The sequence below is a fragment of the Triticum urartu genome, chromosome 5 (assembly GCF_003073215.2).
Source record: "Triticum urartu cultivar G1812 chromosome 5, Tu2.1, whole genome shotgun sequence".
Lineage (NCBI taxonomy): Eukaryota > Viridiplantae > Streptophyta > Magnoliopsida > Poales > Poaceae > Triticum > Triticum urartu.
The window spans coordinates 347,808,398-347,828,121 of NC_053026.1; the positions used below are offsets into that span (position 1 = coordinate 347,808,398).

The window sequence follows — 19,724 nt, forward strand, 5'->3', positions numbered from 1 at the left end:
TCCTGCATCAACTGGAATCGAACTCGGGCGGAACAACTGTCGGGTAGTGTCACTTGGCCACTAGGCTAGTTCAGTACTTTCGTTACAAATAAGGCACTGCCTTGGGTGGTCCGATCACCTCCTGCGCCTTTGTGCGCTCGTCGTGGCGCCGATGTATGCCGTTGTGAACATGGTAAACAAACGAGAGGAATTTGGAGAGGACTGTACGTGGAGAGGCGGACAGTCGGGATCCACCAGGTTTATGGCCGTACGCAAGCAAGTGCCTCATCGAAAAAAAAATCCTCCTAATCCTATACTGACGTTGAGGCCCATGGGTTTGTCAACATAGTTACATTTTTTAGGTGCTTCAGCGTAAGAGATAAATTCACAACGAAGCTGTGGAGCTGGCAGGTAGTATCATTTATTATCACTGGGGCAGCAAGTATCCGCTGGGTTTTGCGCTGCCTCGTTTAGGCTTTCTTTTTTAACATGCGCAGCCCACGACATGTCAGTTTGTATTTTTTTTGAAGGTCGTCATGTATCAACCGGTCTATGAACCTCTCATCCTAGGTTTTATTTTTCCTGAAACATCGGTAGCCCAATTTATGTATTTTTTTGAAGAAAACACAGAGGTCTATTTTATTTTTCTATGTAAGAATAGGAATGCCTGGTCCAACTTTTGTTTCCCTTCTAATTATATTATATATATTTAAATTATTTTATATGTTATTATATATTATTGTTATTGTCATCATATATTTAACAGATACTTACATATGTAAGAAAACAATATCCCACATCTTATTAACTTATAAAAATAATTTCTTAACAATAAAATACTGGATTTTTTTAGCAACGGAAATCCTGATGATTGTGTACAAAAGCTTGATAAGATTTAAGGACCAATGTAATAATAAATCACTTATTATTTAAATATATTTATAACAAAATGCTCAGACTCTGTTTATTTATTAATAACATTGTTGTGCCCAACCCAACATTATAATTAGAATCAGCCCAGCAAAATCATGTATTTCGAGAAAATGCAAATTGTCTGTCATTTTTTAGGAGAAAAATAAATGGACCGCATGGATGCTACATTATTTGTTCACCCAGCCCAGCAATGGACTGTAATTCTAAAAAAATCAAATTTACTGTAAATTCTGAAAAAATAGGTTGAATAAGTGCCACATTTTTGAAGGCTGAAATGTGGGCCAATAGGTCGAAGCCAACGCAAGTCGTTATCAACTTAGTCAACAAATGATTCTGACATCGTTAGCCGTTGAATTTACATCCAACGACCGGCATCCATCTTCAATCCCTCGTCTTCTTCCTCCAGCGCCGCCGGGACCACCTGCTCCCGCCTCCTGCTGCTAGCAGCTCTGCTTAGCACGCTTCGCTGTGAAGCGCTACCCCACCGTTGGCCAGGCCATCCCTCCACACCTCCTGTTCTTCTTCATCGACTGCCGAACCACACTGCACCAGAACCAGTTAACCCTCGTACACCTCTTTGTTTATGACTCTACTCCCACGTCTTCCCATCTCCGGCTCGTTGTTGTCCGGGGCCTCGCCGTCGTCCACCATCTTGGATGCGCTCGGCGCGGAGTAGTCAATGTGATCAATGAACGACATCCATTGGAAGTAGACTGTGCATGGAGAGGCTGACAGCTGGGTCCATGGCCGCACGCAAGGAAATGCCTCCTTATTACGCGCAAAATAATGATTCCTCCACCTGACAGCTGGGACCCACCAGAAGGGCCTCTGTATTTCGCGAAAAAACGTCCCCCCCCCCCCCCCCCCCCCCCGACAGGTCGGACCCACCAGCTATATCTTCGCACGCAAGGAAGTGCCTCCTTATTACGCACAAAAAATGAATACCCCCTGCTAGCTGGGACCCACCATAGTGGGATGCTGACTTGTGGGTCTACAAAGTTGACGGGGACGGAGGGCTTTGTCAACTTAGTCAATATGAACGATTCTAGCTCTAGTGACCGTACAATGTCCATCCAACGATGGTAGTGCTTCTTCAACCTCTGGTCTTGTTGCTCCAGCCGCCCAAACCAGCGTCGGTCGTGCCGCGTGCTCCTGCTTCCCGTGGCCGGCTGTGATGCCGCGGAGGCCTCATCGCCCCCTACTACTCCCACCGCTGGCCAGGCCCTGCGGCGACGGCAGCCTCACACCACAGCCGAACCAGTGAACTCTCGTACTCCTCTCCGCGTGGGCATCCACTGTCGCGTCTTCCCCGGCTCTACGTCGTCCCCTTCCTAGGCCTCGCCGTCGTCCACCGCCCTGGTGCTCTCGCCAGGGCGTGGTCAACGTGGTCAAGGAACGAATTCCATCGGAAGAGTACTATACGTGGAGAGGCTGACAGTTGGGTCCACGGTTGCGGCAAGGAAGTGCCTCCTTATTTCGCGGAAAATAATGATTCCTCCACCTGACAGCAAGGACCCACCGGACGGGCCACCGTATTTCATGAAAAAAAAATGTTTCCCCCCTGACTGCTGAGACCCACCAGCTACATCTTCGCATGCAAGGAAGTGTGTCCATATTATGGGCAAAAAATGATTCGCCCCCTGACTGTCGGGACCCACCAGCTACATCTTCACACATAAGGAAGTTTCTGACAGTCGGGACCCACCCGGTCGAAGCGTACGTAGCGTTATCATTCTGGTCGCGAACGTGTACGTACATACTGTTCGATGTAGAGGCATGCACGTGTGGTAGTAGAGGCGCGCACGTAGCATGTACACGTATGTACAGCGGTCAGGATGCAAGAAAGTAAATACGGCCACATACGTACATATGGGCGGGGTCTCAAACGCCTACTCGCGCATAAGTACGGCCAGGGCTCGTGTACATGGATGTGGCTGGGTCGGAACGGAGAAACTGCGTCGTCGTCGTGTTCATGGGGAGGCAAGGGAATGCGTCGTGTTCATCGGGAGGCAACGGAACGCGTGCTGTTTATCGGGAGCCAACCGGCTTGGACGGAACAGCCGATGGAAACGAGGCCTGGCGTACCGCAGAACGAAGGAAACGGCCTTGTGTTCGACCGGCCATGGTGGAAACGGGATCCTGTTCATCGGGAGGGGTCTGGCGTACCGCAAAACGGAGGAAACGGACCTTCTACGGTCGAAACGGGGTCCTGTTGATCGGGAGGGGTGTGGCGTACCGCAAAACAAAGGAAACGGACTTGTTTGGAGCGCTACGGTCGAAACGGGGGTTCTGTTCATCGGGAGGGGTGTGGCGTACCACAAAACGGGACTCCACGGGATATTGTTCATCTCCACCGTCGACCTCCTCCAGCCTCCACGGGCTACTGTTCATCCACCGGCGACCTCCTCCAGCCTCCACCTGCGACTGTTCATCCACGGGCTCCTGTTCATCCAGCCTCCACCGGCTACTGTTCAACCAGCCCTCTCCACAGGGTCCTGTTCAACCACCCCTCCACGGGCTACTGTTCATCCAGCCCTCCACCGGCTACTGTTCAATCAGCACTCCATGGGGTCCTGTTCATCCAGCCCTCCACGGGGTCCTGTTTATCCAGCCCTCCACAGGGTCATGTTCATCCACCAGCTCGATCGATCGGGGTACTGTTCATCTAGCGGCAACGGCCTCTACTACCACGGGTTCCTGTTCATCCAACCCCCACCGGGAACTGTTCATCTAAATCCCCCAACAACGCTCATTGTTCATCCAGAGGCAGTGTCGATCGGCTTTAGTTAGCAGCGGTAGCGAAGGAATAGCTCGATCGAGTTCAGTTAATAGCCATTGATCGATCGCTCGGGTTCAGTAACGCGTAGCCTGTAGTGCAATCGCTCGGGTTCAATTAGAGCCCAACGTCTCGCTCGGGTTCAGTTAGAGCGCAACGCCTCGCACACACGCGCGTACGTACAAGAGAAACGCGCATCGCTCGGCCTCGACCACCCACCGTAATCGGGAACTCCCCATATTTTCCTCGCCGTCGCTTCTACCATGGTTTTTTCGTTATGGACGGCCCAAAGAATATCATGCAGCCACGTCTCCGGCCCGCCCAGGATGAAAAGCCCATTTTCTGTCATGATTTTTTGTCATAGAAGTAGGACTCCACCACATCTATGATGATACCGGGTTTTGTCACAATTATCGCCATAGAAGTGTCATAAGTATGACAGAAAAAAATTTGTTCGGCCCAAAATGTCATGGATGTGTCTTTTTTTGTAGTGTTGGCCGTGTGCGGTGCCCCCCTCCACAGAATTCCACCTCGGTCATATCGTTGTAGTGCTTAGGCGAAGCCCTGCATCGGTAACTTCATCATCACGCCGTCGTGCTAACGAAACTCTCCCTCAGCCTCAGCTGGATCAAGAGTACGAGGGACGTCACCGAGCTGAACGTGTGCAGATCGTGGAGGTGTCGTGCGTTCGGTACTTGATCGACTGGATCGCGAAGACGTTCGACTACATCAACCGCGTTTCATAACACTTCCGCTTTTGGTCTACGAGGGTACGTAGACATACTCTCCCCCTCTCGTTGCTATGCATCTCCTAGATAGATCTTGCGTGATCGTAGGTAAATTTTTTGAAATACTGCATTCCCCAACAAAAATGCACCATCAATTTCACACTTGTTGTTCGTTGATGACTCCTTAATCCTCATGAAAGCTGATTTGATTAATGCAACCTCATTGAGACAAGTACTTGATCAATATTGTATGAACTCTGGTCAACTCGTTAGTGATGCAAAGTGTAGCATATACTCCAGCCCAAATGTGGATGTCCAATTAAAAGCTGATATTTGTGTTAAGCTTAGTATTACGGCTGAAGCAATGGTTGATAAATACTTGGGGCTTCCTGCTATGGTTGGTGTGGATAGAAGTGATAATTTCTTGTATTTGGTTGAAAGAGTGATCAACATGGTGCAAGGTTGGAGGGAAATGATCCTATCTTTAGGGGGAAAGGAGAACCTAATTAAAGGTATAATTCAGTCTTTACCAGTGTTTGCTATTTAAGTGTTCAAGATTCCCAAGAAAATCTATAAGGAAATCACTGATGCTATATCAGGTTTTTGGTGGGGTGATACTGAGGAGAAGAATAAGATGCACTGGTGGGCATGGTGGAAGATGTGTATCCCCAAGAAGGATGGGGATATTGGGGTTCAGATATTTACATGCGTTTAATCTTGTGATGCTCGCAAAGCAGGTTTGGAGACTGTTATCAAATCCTGACACTCTATGTGCAAAGGTTTTGAGAGCTAAATATTATCCTGATGGAAATCTCTTGGAGGCAGGACCGAAGAAGGGATCTTCATTTATGTGGCAAAGTATTGTTGTCGGTCTCCAGACTTTCAAAAGATGGCATATTTGGAGAGTGGGGTCAGGAAGTAATATCAATACCTCGGATGATCACTCTGAGTAGTCCATCCAGGAAAGTTACCTCTAGAAAGGGTTTTTTGCCTTCTGGATAGTGTTGATGAGTTGATTAATCCATGGATAGGGAGATGGGATGAAGATCTAATTCTGGACAATTTTTTTTGGTTGATGTTGAAAGAATTTTTAGGATCCCTTTGAGCACACAATTAACTGAGGATTTCATTGCCTGGCACAAGACTCGGACATACTCCTTTTCAATACGGTCCGCGTACTATACTGATTGGGACACCAATTTGGTGCGAGAATCAGAAAAGATGAGGTTGGACAAGTCTAACCAAGTTTGGGAGATTCTCTGGAAGCTTCAAGTTCCTAGTAAAATGAAGATATTTGGTTGGAAGGCTTTACATGGGATGATACCGGGTATGTCAATCCTTGTGAATCGTCATATACCGGTATCTGTACAATGTCATGTTTGTAAAGGGGGAGTTGAAGACTTGCGACACCTCATGTTTACATGTGTTCGAGATAAAAAAAAGTGTGGAAAGCTTTGGGTCTTCAGGAAACAATCGCCCAAGCCCTTGTTTCGGTCCGATCTGGTGGTGGCGTGCATGAGAGTATCCTCAGAGATCAAAAGTGTAATTCAACTACACTGGAACATCTCAGCTTCCAAGAGTCCATCTTAATTGGAGATTGGTACATCTGGTGGCGGAGAAGGGAAGTTGTGAAGGGCGAAGGTGTGGCCATTCCTTCCAAAACAGCACCGGCCATACATGCGATAATGACCAATTGTACTAGCTCTAAGAGTGCAACTAGTGTACATGATGTTAAATGGTCTAAACTGCTCAAAATCTTTATAAAGTGAACGTGGATGCATGTTTCATGGAAGATGGAAGCGGAGCCACAACGGCCGTTCTTCAAAACCACCGGGGCGAGGTTCTTACTGGGTTAACAACTCTCTTTACGCATGTGCTTGACGTCGCTGCAGCAGAAGCTTTGGCGATGGTATGGAGCTAGCCGACCAGCGGGGATGCTCAAATGTGATCTCTAAATTTGATTGTCTTGAGATTATCCACAAATGCAAGGGGAAGTTGATATCCTGAGTCCTTATTCTATTATCCTCACTTTGTAAGGGAAGGGAATAAGGTGGCACACAAGCTTGCTAGGAGTTTCTATGATTCTAAGGGCAATTTCGTTTATAGGATTCAGTCGTCCGTTTGTTTTGTTTTGAATTGACAGTTCTTTTGCTGGCTTTTTTGGAACTTTCAGAATAAGCTGCCCACTACCCAGCTTATTATAAAAGTTGAACCATTTTTTTCTTTTAGAAGCCTACTAGTCAAGTCTTAACTATTGGGCTTCTAAAAAATGATTTTAGTTGGGCTTCTAGAATAAACTGGGTAGGGGTAGCTTATTTCAGCTTATTCTAGAAGCTAGCAAAAGAACTGGCCCTAATTTTGTAATTTTTCGGGCGGGTGATCCTCCGCAGATTATCCTAGTTGAACTTGTTAGTGATGTAACAATTATTTGATTTGAATAAAGTGTGCCACAAGTTCAAAAAAAGCTTGATGATAGATTACTTTCGTCTTTTTTATGGAACAAGTTCAAAAAAATCTTGTTTGCATTTATAAAGCAAGTGGCCGGCAACAACTAAGGTTAGCCCAGCTCCGGCGAGAAGGGGCAGCAGCGGGGCACCATCTGTCTGGGTGGAAGACGATGGTCGGCTCCATGAGGACTTTGTTGTATTACCTATCTTTGTTTAAGGGTTTGTAATGCCTGTTCCTGGTTAATAGATCCAATGCTTTTTCGAAAGAAAAAAAAAGTCGGTCACAAAAAATACTTGCTACAAAACCTCCGCAACAACCACTTACATAGAACTTATTTTAAAAAATCATCTAAATTGCAAACTATTTTTCAACTAATGAATCGCAAATTACTCATGATTCATTTTCATTCCGTGAGACACTTGGTGGTAATGAAAGCATACTGTCAAGTTATTTTCAATTATTAGATACTGGTCCTGAATCAAACCTACAGTCACCTGTCCAGTATAAGGTTTCTTGACAGGTACAGGTTGCATCTATAGAGTACTCCCTCCGTTCAATATTATTCAGAGCTGATTTAGTACAACTTTGTACTAAATCAGCGACGAGTAATATGGAACGGAGGGAGCACATCACAACAATTAATTTTAGGCAAGTACCAGCGCAAGATTAAACAAGATATCATCTCGCAAAAAAAACGATTAAACAAGATATCTCAATTAAAAGGACAGCTTGTAGTCAAAGCCCGAAAGAGTTTGGCATATGCCAAAAGTACGCGCTTACAAATGGAGCAAAGTTTGAATCTGGAATTCACATCCATAAGCCTTCTAGCGATCAAGTGTCAACTGCTACTACTATCCGAACACGACCATCCTAACCACGGACACTATACCATCCAAAAAATTGCTCCCAGCCAAACCTGTGTTGTCACCTATCCAATATCAGGTTTCTTCACTCACAAAAAGTCAACCCTGCTGCACAACGATCTGACTAAAAGCCCACGTCAACAGAAGAACATCGAACTGCACACATCAGCATGCAGCCGTGGCAGTTCCGGGACTGTTGCTGCTGTTGACGACGAAGGGACACCACTCCCAGATGAGGTATCAGCAAACTCCTCGAATTTTATGAACTGGCTCATCTGCGCTGCTGCAAGGTGGGCGTAACAGATAGGTGCCACTGGAGAATATGAAAAACACAGCATTGATCAAATGTCATGACACACTTAAAAATACAAAAGGAAGTACATTGTGATATACTACTACAATGTCAACATACCCACAGATATTGCAGTGGTGCTCCTCTGGTACCTGAGCAACAAGCACAAGAATAATATCATCAACCAAACTCATAAGAAAGTAAAGAACCACCACGTACTGTACAGTAACAGATTGGGAAATAGCCGTGTACTTACACATAGGAAAGGGAAAGAACTAGACTCTGGAGTTCATCTGCTGTGAAACCAATCTGATCAAGCAAGACATGATAATGGGTGGGCCTTGAGGTGCCCTACGAGGGAGCAAACATTTCACAGTATTTAGGATGCCAAATATACACAGCACATGAAAAGTCTGACACACAATTAGGCAATTGATGGTAAAATGCATAACCAGCCACTAATTTTACAGTATTTAGGATGCCAAATAAAGCCTGACAGATAACTACGCAATCAGCAGTCGAATCACAAACTGCTAGAAATGATGCAATTTCCAAAATATTGGGTTGGTAAGCAGGGAGACTTACTATAGGTCCCGCATGAGCACACATGTAGAAATCATACTGTTTCGGATGAACAATACCCGAGTCCACTACAGTCCCTGTTCATAAAGCCAGAATGCAATTTAGTTCCTTAAATTGTTCTCTTTTCGTTGGTGCGGATGCGAAGTGCTCCGCTATGTTTGACATAGGACAATTGCATACCAGCTGGAACATTATCTGGTGCGTCAGCTTGGAACAGTTTCGTGTGGTGATTCTTTTGAGCAATAATAACTGTAATCTTTGGAGGTGGCCCCTGACCCATATTCTGGTAAGCCTGCATCATTAAAATTCTGTAAAAAAAAAGAACATTTCCAGAAAAAGTTTCCCAAGCCAAATAAGTGCCAAGGACAACCTTTATTATTTGATCAACCTCAAGATTCAGTACTTGGCTAAACTGAGACTCACTCACACCATCCCTGCATATGTTGATCACATAAGAAAATGATGGACGAATTCAGAATACTGGTAACTAGTTAGTGCAGAAAACGTGCAGCTGAAACACAGGAGACAACAAAGACAAAATTCTAATTTATGATGTCAATGCATTGAACAATGCTATTGTTTCCACATACAAACAGCAAGCTAAGCTTGGACTTTTGCATGTAGAGGGAAATAATTCGTTCACAATATCGAGTTCTTGTGTGGAATACCATGACTTCTTAAAATTATATAAGTTCAAACAAGATGATGATTACTTAGAATGTAGCCTCTGTGGAAGTAAAGTCAACAGTCGATCATGAACTACAAAAACTGGTTGTTTTTAACTTTTAATAGAAAATAGGTGTGCTAATACAAAGAAAACGTAAATATAGGAACAAACACTAATAAATAAATATATATCCATTTTTTAAGACAAAAAAATGGAATAAATAATGCAGCATATTTATCATAAACTTCTACATGAGATTTGTGCATGTCATTTTGATATGTTTCATGGGTGCCACATTACCACTACCATACTTAATTCTTGATTATAAAAGAAAATAAATAGAAGGCAGAAAGAAAAAATGGTTTAGTAGTTCCAGTCCCTTTTTCTGTACATAGATAACTGAACGCTTGTGTGATGGAGATCTCTCTTTGTCAAACAGAAAAAAATACTACCAAATGTGTCTTTCCTTTTTAAGGCTAAATCAAGCTTTGATCATCCGAGCAAATAATTCTATGAGAAAACTTAACATACCTAAGGCCATCAGCATAACTATCAGAATGTAAATTCCAAAATATCTATAACATGTCATGCCAATAATAAGAAATACCTGAAGATGATTATCTGCTCTGGCTTTCTTTGTTGACTGGTCGTGTAGAAGTCTAGTAGAAGTTCCCTGGAAAGCAAAGTGAAAGCAAAAATATGTGACAGGCGTAGAACAACATACTCCCCCCGTCTCAAAATTCTTGTCTTAGATTTGTCTAGATACGGATGTATCTAATACTAAAATGTGACTTGATACATCCGTATTTAGACAAATCTAAGACAAGAATTTTAGGACGGAGGGAGTACATAGTACTACAATAGAGAGAAGTGCATTTTTCAACCCCGAACTCTTGCCCTAGTCTAATTTACAACCCTGAACTTCAATACCATCTAAATTACAACCCTCAACTCTCAAAACCGGTCAGAATTCAACCCTCCCCTCCTTGTTCACCGGTTTTGACCAGGGGTGACCAGTTTTGACCAGTCAACAGGTCCAATCAGCATGCCACGTCGGAAAAAAATTCAAAATTTCAAGAAAAATATAAATAAAAATCTGTAAGATCGAGAAAAAATCAGGAAAAAAAACAAATTTCCAAAAAAAAGTTTGCGAAAAAAATTCGGAAACTTTTTCCGTGATTTTCGGGGGAAAAAATCAAAAAATTGAACTTTTTTGGAAATTACTTTTTCTAGATTTTTTTTCTATTTTACAGTTTTTATATAATTTTCTTGGGAATTTGAATTTTTTTCCTTGGATTTTTTATTTTAAGTATTTTTTGGTTTTTCATGGAAATATCGATATTTTTGTTTTTTAGAAATTCGATTTTATTTATTTTCCCTGATTTTTTCCCGGAAATTTGATTTTTTTTATTTCTTTTCCTGGATTTTTTTATTTTACAGCTTTTTAAAAATAATGCTGATGTGCCATGCTGACGGGACCCGTTGACCGGTCAAAACCGGTCAACAAAGAGGGGAGGGTTGAATCCTAGCCGGTTTTGAGAGTTAGGGGTTGTAATTTAGACGGTATTGGAGTTTGGGGTTGTAAATTAGACCAGGACAAGAGTTCGGGGTTGAAATATGCACTTCTCTCTACTACAATATAACTAAAAGAATGCCAGGTGTAAACAGAAATAACAGGTGATAAGTCTACAGTACCTTATTATACCATCATCCTTTCCATTATCCAGTGGCTTAAAAAGAGAATCAATCATCTCAACCTTTGGAGACTGGGTCCGTACAGATGCCCTGTAGCGTGATATTAGTGGCCAACATCTAGATCCAACAACCTGTAGCATATGCAGGGTAAATAAAAATCCCACAGATGTTCAAAATAGTGATTCAAAAGTGATGGATTTTGCTATTGTTCATTGAATGGTGCAGACCCTTTTTATAAATTGTACAGACTATTTGTGCTACATATCCGTCTAAACTATGCAGCTACTTTTAGGAGTACTCAAAGGGATGGAAACACAAGATATTTTCTTGATGCAAGTACTGCAAGAGAGGGAAGAAGACATACAGCAGCAATTGATGGTATATCTGATCGACCTGGAGAACCATGTGAAACATCCATTCCCAAAATTATTGTGGGTATCTTATTGATAACTGGAATCTTACGGCTATGCTCCAGTGCCAGCTTAGAGTTCATTCCACCAAGCTATTAACAAAAATAAACATGTTAAGAGTTCATCCTACCAAGCTATTGTAAGTGAGGTAAGACAGTTGGGTCAAACCTAACAGGCACAATCAGATAAAGAGACAAGTATATGTACCTTAGCATTGATCTTTAGAAGAACATTGGTGAAGTATTGATCATTCATCTTAGCAGTAGGAACAATGCATTGAGTGACAATACCCATCTCATGAAGATTTTTCTTCTTCCATGGGCCTTCAAGAGAGTAAAAGAAGATTGTTACATGAAGATCCACGAACAGCAAAAGAATATTGTTTAACATATTACCATAAATATCACAATTCTTCCTCTCTGGTAAAACACATAGCAGAAATTCCGGAGGACCAGGAAGGTTTGCTTTAACTTTTTCGAACATCCTTTCAACTCTTACAATGGGAGCACATCTCCTAGCTTGGTTATCTTCATCCACCAGGCTGTAAGGGCCTTCAATGATCTACGCAAGACAGGAGGTATAAAATATGCCAACAGATGTCATTACAAGACAAGCTACATGCTGTCATGCTTTACTGCGAAATAAAGGAGTCATGGAAGAACTTACAATGCCTTTGGTTCGTCCACAGTTTATCAGCTCTCTTGAGATCCGGCTCATGTCACAACGAGCAGAGAAGTTCACAATTGCCCAACGCTCAATCCTAACAGGCTCAAATAGTTTCTGCAATAGTAATAAATGAAATTTAAGTTCAGTACAAAATACTTTTATTAGGTGTGCTCTGTCACATGTAACCAAGTAGCAACCTTGTTATTATAATTCCACCTGCCCTTGAATGGAACACAATCTTGACTATTTCCCACAACCAACTGGAATAACATATCAGAACAGTTTGAAAAGATTAGTCATGTATATGGAAAGAGCAAAATGTAAAATAGATTAGGTCTAACCATTGGTGCAGACAGAACACGACCCTCAACACGCGTCAGTTGACTATCAATTTTAATGCCACAAGAAGAAAAGATTGGGTCATCATCATATCTGTTACTTTTTACTGCCTGTAAATTGCATGTCAGTAGCTAAGGAAGAAACTAGAAGTTGTAACATCTCAACAGAAGTCAACAAACCCACATCAGTAACAACTCTCATGCGATCCTGAGGTTTCTGTCGTGATTTTTCAACTAATGTCGTTCTTTGCTGAGAAGACAGTGCCTTCGTATAACGTTGAAGTGATATCATGTTCGCCAGCTGCACCATCAAAAGGAAGACATATATCACAACTTGGACTTTGTGTGCAGCCAGCAACTAAAACTGGTGAGACACACGTAAAGTGAATAAACAGTCAAGGCTACAACCTCAATTGGGAGATAATTCGGGCGTTTCGGCTTTCCCACATCAAGACATGGCAGATAAGGCTTCTCCAAAAACACTTGCTTGGATTTAAAATATTCTTCAACAGTAATATCAACAGTTTGACCTTCACTGCTTCCACTCCGAACTTTCATTGGAAATCTGCGGATCAATTTAATTTCAACATGACTAAAGCAGGTTGTAGAATTGTAGTGACTATTAAATAAACTAATATCTCCAGTAAAATAACGTTTGTGTTCCGAGTGGCTCTAAACATTTGTTTTTGCATTATGTGGAAAGGTCATAAAAGTATACATTATACAGACAATTGATGTGACAACTATATTTTTTACATCATGATTTCAGTCTATATATTTACAAAGATATCACTGCTGAAAGTTATACAAAATTAACTGTGTGAATCCTACAGCATTATGTTCTTATAACTGGAGGAAGAAAGTCAAGGCAGGTTGGACAAACAAGATTTAGAAATGGAATAAGGATAGATGTGGAATTGGGGAACCCGTTTGTGAGAAAAATAATGAATAACGCAATGCAGGAATAGAACCATACGTCTGTCTAGAGCAAGGCTGATCACTAAGCCCAATGATCTTAAATTCCATGTTGTTGTGTGTAGCTTTAACTCTCAGATTTTTCAACATTCTCTTTGCCTGCAAGATATATATAGATACAAGTTTGTGACAAGTTCTAGAAATATGCATCATGAGAAGAAAAAAATAAGCAAAGAAAATATATGTTCAGTAGAAAAATAAAAGCTGGGATATCAGGCAGTGCTATAATATCATGAACCTTGGGCCAGTCAATGTCTCTAATGTCTCTGACATTTTGATTTGTAAGGAGGAAGTTGACAACAGGTCCAGGGGTCACAATCATAGTAGTCGAAACATCTGTTTAACATACATGTGCCACATCAGTTTCTCATGATTAGCAAAGTGGATCAAAATACACAAGTCGACCGAAGAACACATACCCATGTTCAAAGATAAACCATTCATTGTAGTACGGAAGCTAGAATGGAGTCCACGACAACCACTGACTCCACCAGTTAAATCAACTACATTTCTACTGTCATCACTAAAGAATGATTGTCTAACAAGTAGGCAACCTCTGGATACAGACAAACAATAATTACAATCAGAATGAGACTGAAGAGGTAAACAGAGTTTAAAACTACATTATCCATACCGCTTAGCCTGCTGTTGCCTTAAAACAATGTCAAGGACTCTCAGAGCATCCTGGGCATGATCCGAGTCGCTTCCTTGAAGCGCTAGGGCAACTGATCTGAGGGGAATCCTTGCTGCGTAACTTATACCCACTATGAACTGCTTTGGAAGATGTGACCTCTTTACTCGTTTCTTGTCACCCGGGCCAGGGCTTTCATGTCCTGGACTCCCACCAACAGCCCTGAAGAACAGATGAAGTTTGGGTAAGCTTCCTATTTGTATTTCTTTATCTATAAAGTGCCTTGAGCATTAACAAAATATATTATCCATGTTGCCATTCAAAAATTTGGGACCTTAATGAGTATGATACTACAATAAATATCACTAACAGAACTAACAGCTGCATAACAATCCTTTGTGGCTTAACCAAGATATATAGCAAATAAAACTTCAACGCAGCAATCCCATGGGGGGTTAACCATTTCAAATAGGAAATTCAACACAGCAATCCCATGGGGGTTGCCCATTTCAAGTAGAAATTCAACACAGCAATCCCATGGGGGATAACCATTTCAAGTAGAACTCTGTCAAATATAGGATGTTTTCCTCACTTTGGTTACCACGAGTATTTATGTGTACAAAAACAGACACAATAAAAAAGCTAGACTATGGATGAGGACAGTTGGCTACAAATCTCAAAAAAAATCAAAAAATCCTGATAGTTGGAACTGAAATACCAGTAAGCGAACAACATGACAGCAAGAACAGGGAAGTAGGCAGTGCGGACACTAAGAACAAGAATGGGTTTCCCATAAAAAAGAACAAAAATGGATCATTATCCAACTACTTGCACTTGGCAAATTCATCAGCTCACATAGTTTGCTATGATCGACGGTACATACGTACCTTGCAGATGTTTCCTCCATGATAACAGTGAACTCGAAGTTGTTCTGTGGAAGAGGTCCAACAGTAAATAGACATTTCTCGCCATCGTATGCAAAATCCTTTCCAGCAAGCTCAGAACTGTATGTTTGCAACATTTTATCGATGACCTTCCGGCCAATGCCCTTGCCTTCAACCACCTGATCGTCATCAGATTTGATGGACACCTGCAGCATAATCACAAATTTCAGAACAGGCATTGAACGATAATTATCAAATGCTTGAGAAAAGAATAACAAATGCAGAAATTCAGAATTATTCATTACACTGTATTGGTAGAAAACCGCATCAATCCCACTAAGCTTCACAGCAAAGTGGTTTGACAGCAACCTAATGGGCTTTCCTTCACGGCCCGAGCCATTCCGTGCCATTGCTGTGCGTTTAACAGTGTCATTCTTATGCACTTGTACAGCTCCACCCGTTTTAGCCGCCATAATCAGGTACCTGAATGAAGTCAGTTCTAAGGTCAATTGATGCAAAGAACATGAAGCGAATAGAAGTGGGACATAAACCATACACAATTTTTTCTTGGAAACTATTTGGGAAAACAATGTTGGCCATCCAGGGCAATTTAAAAGGTAGGATCAAAACATGACAATAAAGTGATAAAAAGGTAACATCAATCATGACAAGCGCAAGGAGAAATTGGCACACACTAAATTGAATCTGAGAAATTTAAACACATTGTGTTCCATACAAGGCAGAACAGAGCTGTACACAGGTTAATTTTATAGTAATGTTGTTATATTCTTGATAAAAGCAAACCATGTTGGGCTCTTTGATTCACAGGATTCTGAAAATGTACAAACTGGGAAAAAAACAGGAATAGGAGGATTGCATGTGCAAAACAGAAGCTTGTAAAAACACAGGAATTTTGCAGAATTGGGTGTTTGACTCACAGGAATAGTAAAAGACACAGGAATTCTAAAAAAGCATAGTCAAGTGTCAAGTCAAGGTTAAACATATGCAAAGGTAAGATTAGGTTGTTATTATGCAACTTATGCCTTTGCCCTTGTTCTTTGAGCAAAGAAATGAAAAAATGAGACAGATGTGAGTGGATTGTAAAATTCCTTTGTTTCTCCTCTGAAAGTCAAACCAAAGGAAAATGTGTCACCAAAGGAAAATTTCCTATTCCTATGTTTTTCCCTCCACTTCTCCTATGAATCAATGCCAAAAGTTATAAGTCAGTGCTACATTACTCTTTTATTATTTTGTATGAACCTATTTTAGTAAAATAATTGTAAAACAAAAAAATTCAGTACCGGAAATAAAAAACTAAAAGAAGAAATACAAAGAGGCAACAAGCACAGCAGCTTCTTGTTCTGGGTATTTTTCATTTTCAAGGGGATACTACTGCAGCATATGAATAGAACACTGAGGTTGTCTATTAATAGTACTAGAAGTAGCTTAACAGAACTGAAACAAAACATATCATAACTGGTCTAAGAACTTCACCAAGCATTAGCCCTTAACATGCAGTGCTCCTGCGTGGTCTCGGGAAAAAAGAGAGCTCTCCAAATTCAGAATGTTTGTACAACCAGCAACACGAGCAGATATTTGAATATTTTCTGTCGACATATAATAATATACTTGCATCTAGATCTAAGATCTACTCCCTCCGTTCACAAATATAAGATGTTCTAACTTTTTTCTGAATCGGATGTATACAGACGCATTTTAGTGTGTATTCACTCATTTCAGTCCGTATGTAGTCCATATTGAAATATCCAAAACATCTCATATTTGTGAACGGAGGGAGTACTACATTCGACCCGAAAAACTATACTAACTGCTATCATTAGTAATAGCTTGCAGTGGTCTTCCACTGTAACACTCAATCCTGGCATGTCACTAGGTCTACCGTCAGCCATTAATAAACAATGAATGGTATGTTTGTGCCCACGTATTAGCATGCAGAAGGAACATGGAATGAATACAGCTGAACTTTTAATACAACTACAACAACATGTACACATAAACTCAAGTCCGTCCAAGTAGCAATCAGCACTTCAGGACCAGTTGCTGAGACATATGGTGGAGCACCCGGGAAAAGGAAAAGATAGATCGTGCAAAACGCCTACAACAGTAAAATGGCAGTGAACCAAAGCAATTTTGACAAAACTCAGACCAAATAAAACACCTCCATATATTGCTGTTTAAACCATGGGAACAGTGGTGCAGGATAGAAGCAGGGTATAAGAAAGTTCCAGAAACACACTACAATCATTGGAAAGTGTCCGCTAGTCCAAAAAAGTACATCCAGAACACATCAGCATCACAAAAATCGTGAACGAAATACTATCTTAAAAGCACTGTAACAGTATTGTTCGCGACTACATAACTGTAATCTGAAAATGGTGGACCTGCTAAATCGGAACTCTACATCCAGACCAGAAACAGCATCGAGAAACGATCTGTCAATCTATCATGAAGCACAAACGGGGAAGAAACTGAATCAACTTGGCTATTTCAAAAAAAAAAGGGGCAACCAAATCCACCGAAACAGGAGACCGGGGGAAATCAAAGCCGAATCCAAACCCTCACCACGCAAATAGAGCAAACTAGTACCAATCCAAGCCAATGTTCATATCGATGCAGAAGTAGGCAGCAAGTGTGGAAGCGGAGATCTATGCCACGATAAAGCAAATGCCATTTGCTGAGTTGCAAACCCCAAACAATCGAAACTCGCGTGCACCAGCAGAGCATGAGATTATTGCACCCAGACCTCCCGGGTAAAGCAGTTCGGCCACGAAATAAGAACCAAACACCTAACCGGTCATGAAGAAAAGAACCACGCAGAGAGATGCTTCTACTCTACCTCCGTACCAACAATCGGACGCACGCAGTAACAGGACGGTTCTAAATAAGTCACAGGACGGCCTGACGGCCTCGATCGTCTATCTAGAGATGAAAAATCGCTAGGATCAGGGGCAGCGTCTGCAATATCACACAGCAATCTCGAATCAAACAACCCGGAACCCCTAGCCCCTGACCAATCACATTGGGCAGAACCCAAATCCCCCAAAACGGTCACCGAATCGAACCGAACACGCGCCGTGGAACGGAGGGAGCGAGACCAGCACTAGCACCGGGCCCCGGAGATCGATCACACGAACCTCTCGACGCAACCGGCCTCGAATCCAAAGCAAGGCAGAACCCCCGAAACGCCCGCATTGCGCGGAACCAAAATCCCCTACCAGACACGCGCCGTGGAACCGGGCGAGCGCGACGAGCACCAGCACCGCGCTCAGAAATCGAATGCACAAACATCTCGAACCCAACTACCTAGAGTCGGAGCAACACGAAATCGAAATGCACCTCGCGTTTCACAGAACTCCCCCAATCCCACCCCCAAAACCCCGCATGTGCGAGCCACAAAAACCCTCAAAACCCCACGCCGGATCGAACCAGGCGCTGCGGAACCTAACGATGCGAGCGCGAGCAGACACGAACCCACCTTCCAGAGCTCGCCCGGAGATGCGGAACCCTCTCGCCTCCGCCTTCTCCGCCTCCGCGCCCTTGGGAGGTGGATGGAGGGGAAGGGAAGAGGTGAAAAAGGAAGGCGGGGCGGAGGACGCCAGACGGCGGGGGGTGGGATTTGGGAAGAAATGGGAATGGGACCGGCTATAAGTTGGCCTGCGCTTCGGGCCTTCTTCCGCATCGTGAGCACGCGGATCTGGTCCGTCGGTTTGAAGATAGACGGCTGCTTGCGGTGGGTTTCTCCTCTTTTTCTCAACGGGTTTTCGGGGGCTAGTTTTGTGAACCGGATATGCTAAACGGCTGAACCACAGCGGGGCAACCAGCCAAGCTTGTTTATTCGGAAGAAGAAAGAAGAAGATAGAAGAAAAAAAAAACGGCATGGCGCAAGCGTGTCTCGCTGGGCTGAGACGCGATGGTGCGCGTTTGCTGGTGGAAGCCTTTGGTCGCTGACAGGTGGGCCAGGCCAGTGACGTCGGTCAGAGGAGGATCCAGTTTGCGGGTGGGGCTCGACCGATGGCCAGGGATCCACTCCACAGCACGGCAAAATGGGCGGCGCTGTTGACGCCTCGCACGACCGAGCAGAAGTGCATCCTTGGCCAACTGCGTTGACCCATTTCTTCGGTTATTTTCGTTTGGATCCGTGAGGACGAAAACCACGACTCAACGTGCTGATGCGAATACAAATTCTTTTTCTCAGAGCAACTTCAACGTGCCCACGCATTTTATGCGCGCGCGTTCATTTGGGTTTAAATGAACAAAAAATTACGATCCAACGCGCTGACGCAAATGAACAACTATCCGTGTTTTTCGTCGTCTGTGACCCATTCCTGGCCAAAATTTTGGTTGGGTTTGTGATGGCGCGGACGCACGCGACGGCCGCCTTGTCCTCCCCCTGGCACGTCCGTCGGGGCACAACGCCCGACCCCCCCCCCTTCCCTTCGCAATCGATACCTTCGGCCACGCCGCCATCGTCGTCGCCTCCCACTTCATGTCGCACAGACGTTGATATCCATGGTACCTTGCGTGCGAAGTGTCGAACACCTTGTGGGCAGGCAGCGGCGTAGTCCAGGTGGTGGCATAGCCGTGGAGGTGCTACGACGGAGGCAAAAAGAGGCCACCAACGCCGCCAAGTATGGGCATCGGATGCGGTGTCGAGGTGGGGGAAGTGTGTGGATGCGGGCGACGACCTAAGTCGTTTTTTAGAGTAAGAATGATGGCGGAGTACTCGGTGAAAGAGGATGAGGTGTTGTGCGATGCGTGGTTGGCCGTATCTGCTGATTTCGTAGGCAGGAGCAGAAAAGGGGGGCCTTTTGGCACAGCGTGCATGGTTGGTTTTAT

At 43.3% G+C, this 19,724-nt stretch overlaps 1 protein-coding gene across 1 annotated transcript; it reads right to left on the bottom strand.

The window, feature by feature from the left end:
* Positions 1-7,562: 7,562 nt before the first annotated feature.
* LOC125508949 (protein argonaute 16-like) lies at positions 7,563-18,540 on the bottom strand. The gene is given in 24 exon segments (XM_048673769.1): positions 7,563-7,920; positions 7,922-8,040; positions 8,140-8,171; positions 8,276-8,370; positions 8,605-8,678; positions 8,782-8,893; positions 8,972-9,035; positions 9,876-9,941; positions 10,964-11,094; positions 11,328-11,465; positions 11,581-11,696; positions 11,769-11,934; positions 12,040-12,153; positions 12,237-12,299; positions 12,381-12,488; positions 12,562-12,678; positions 12,786-12,942; positions 13,354-13,451; positions 13,591-13,688; positions 13,772-13,908; positions 13,987-14,205; positions 14,871-15,073; positions 15,173-15,350; positions 18,364-18,540. Coding segments are annotated over 23 exon segments (2,664 nt in total). The 5' UTR covers positions 15,341-15,350; positions 18,364-18,540; the 3' UTR covers positions 7,563-7,851.
* Between the last annotated feature and the right edge of the window lie 1,184 nt (positions 18,541-19,724).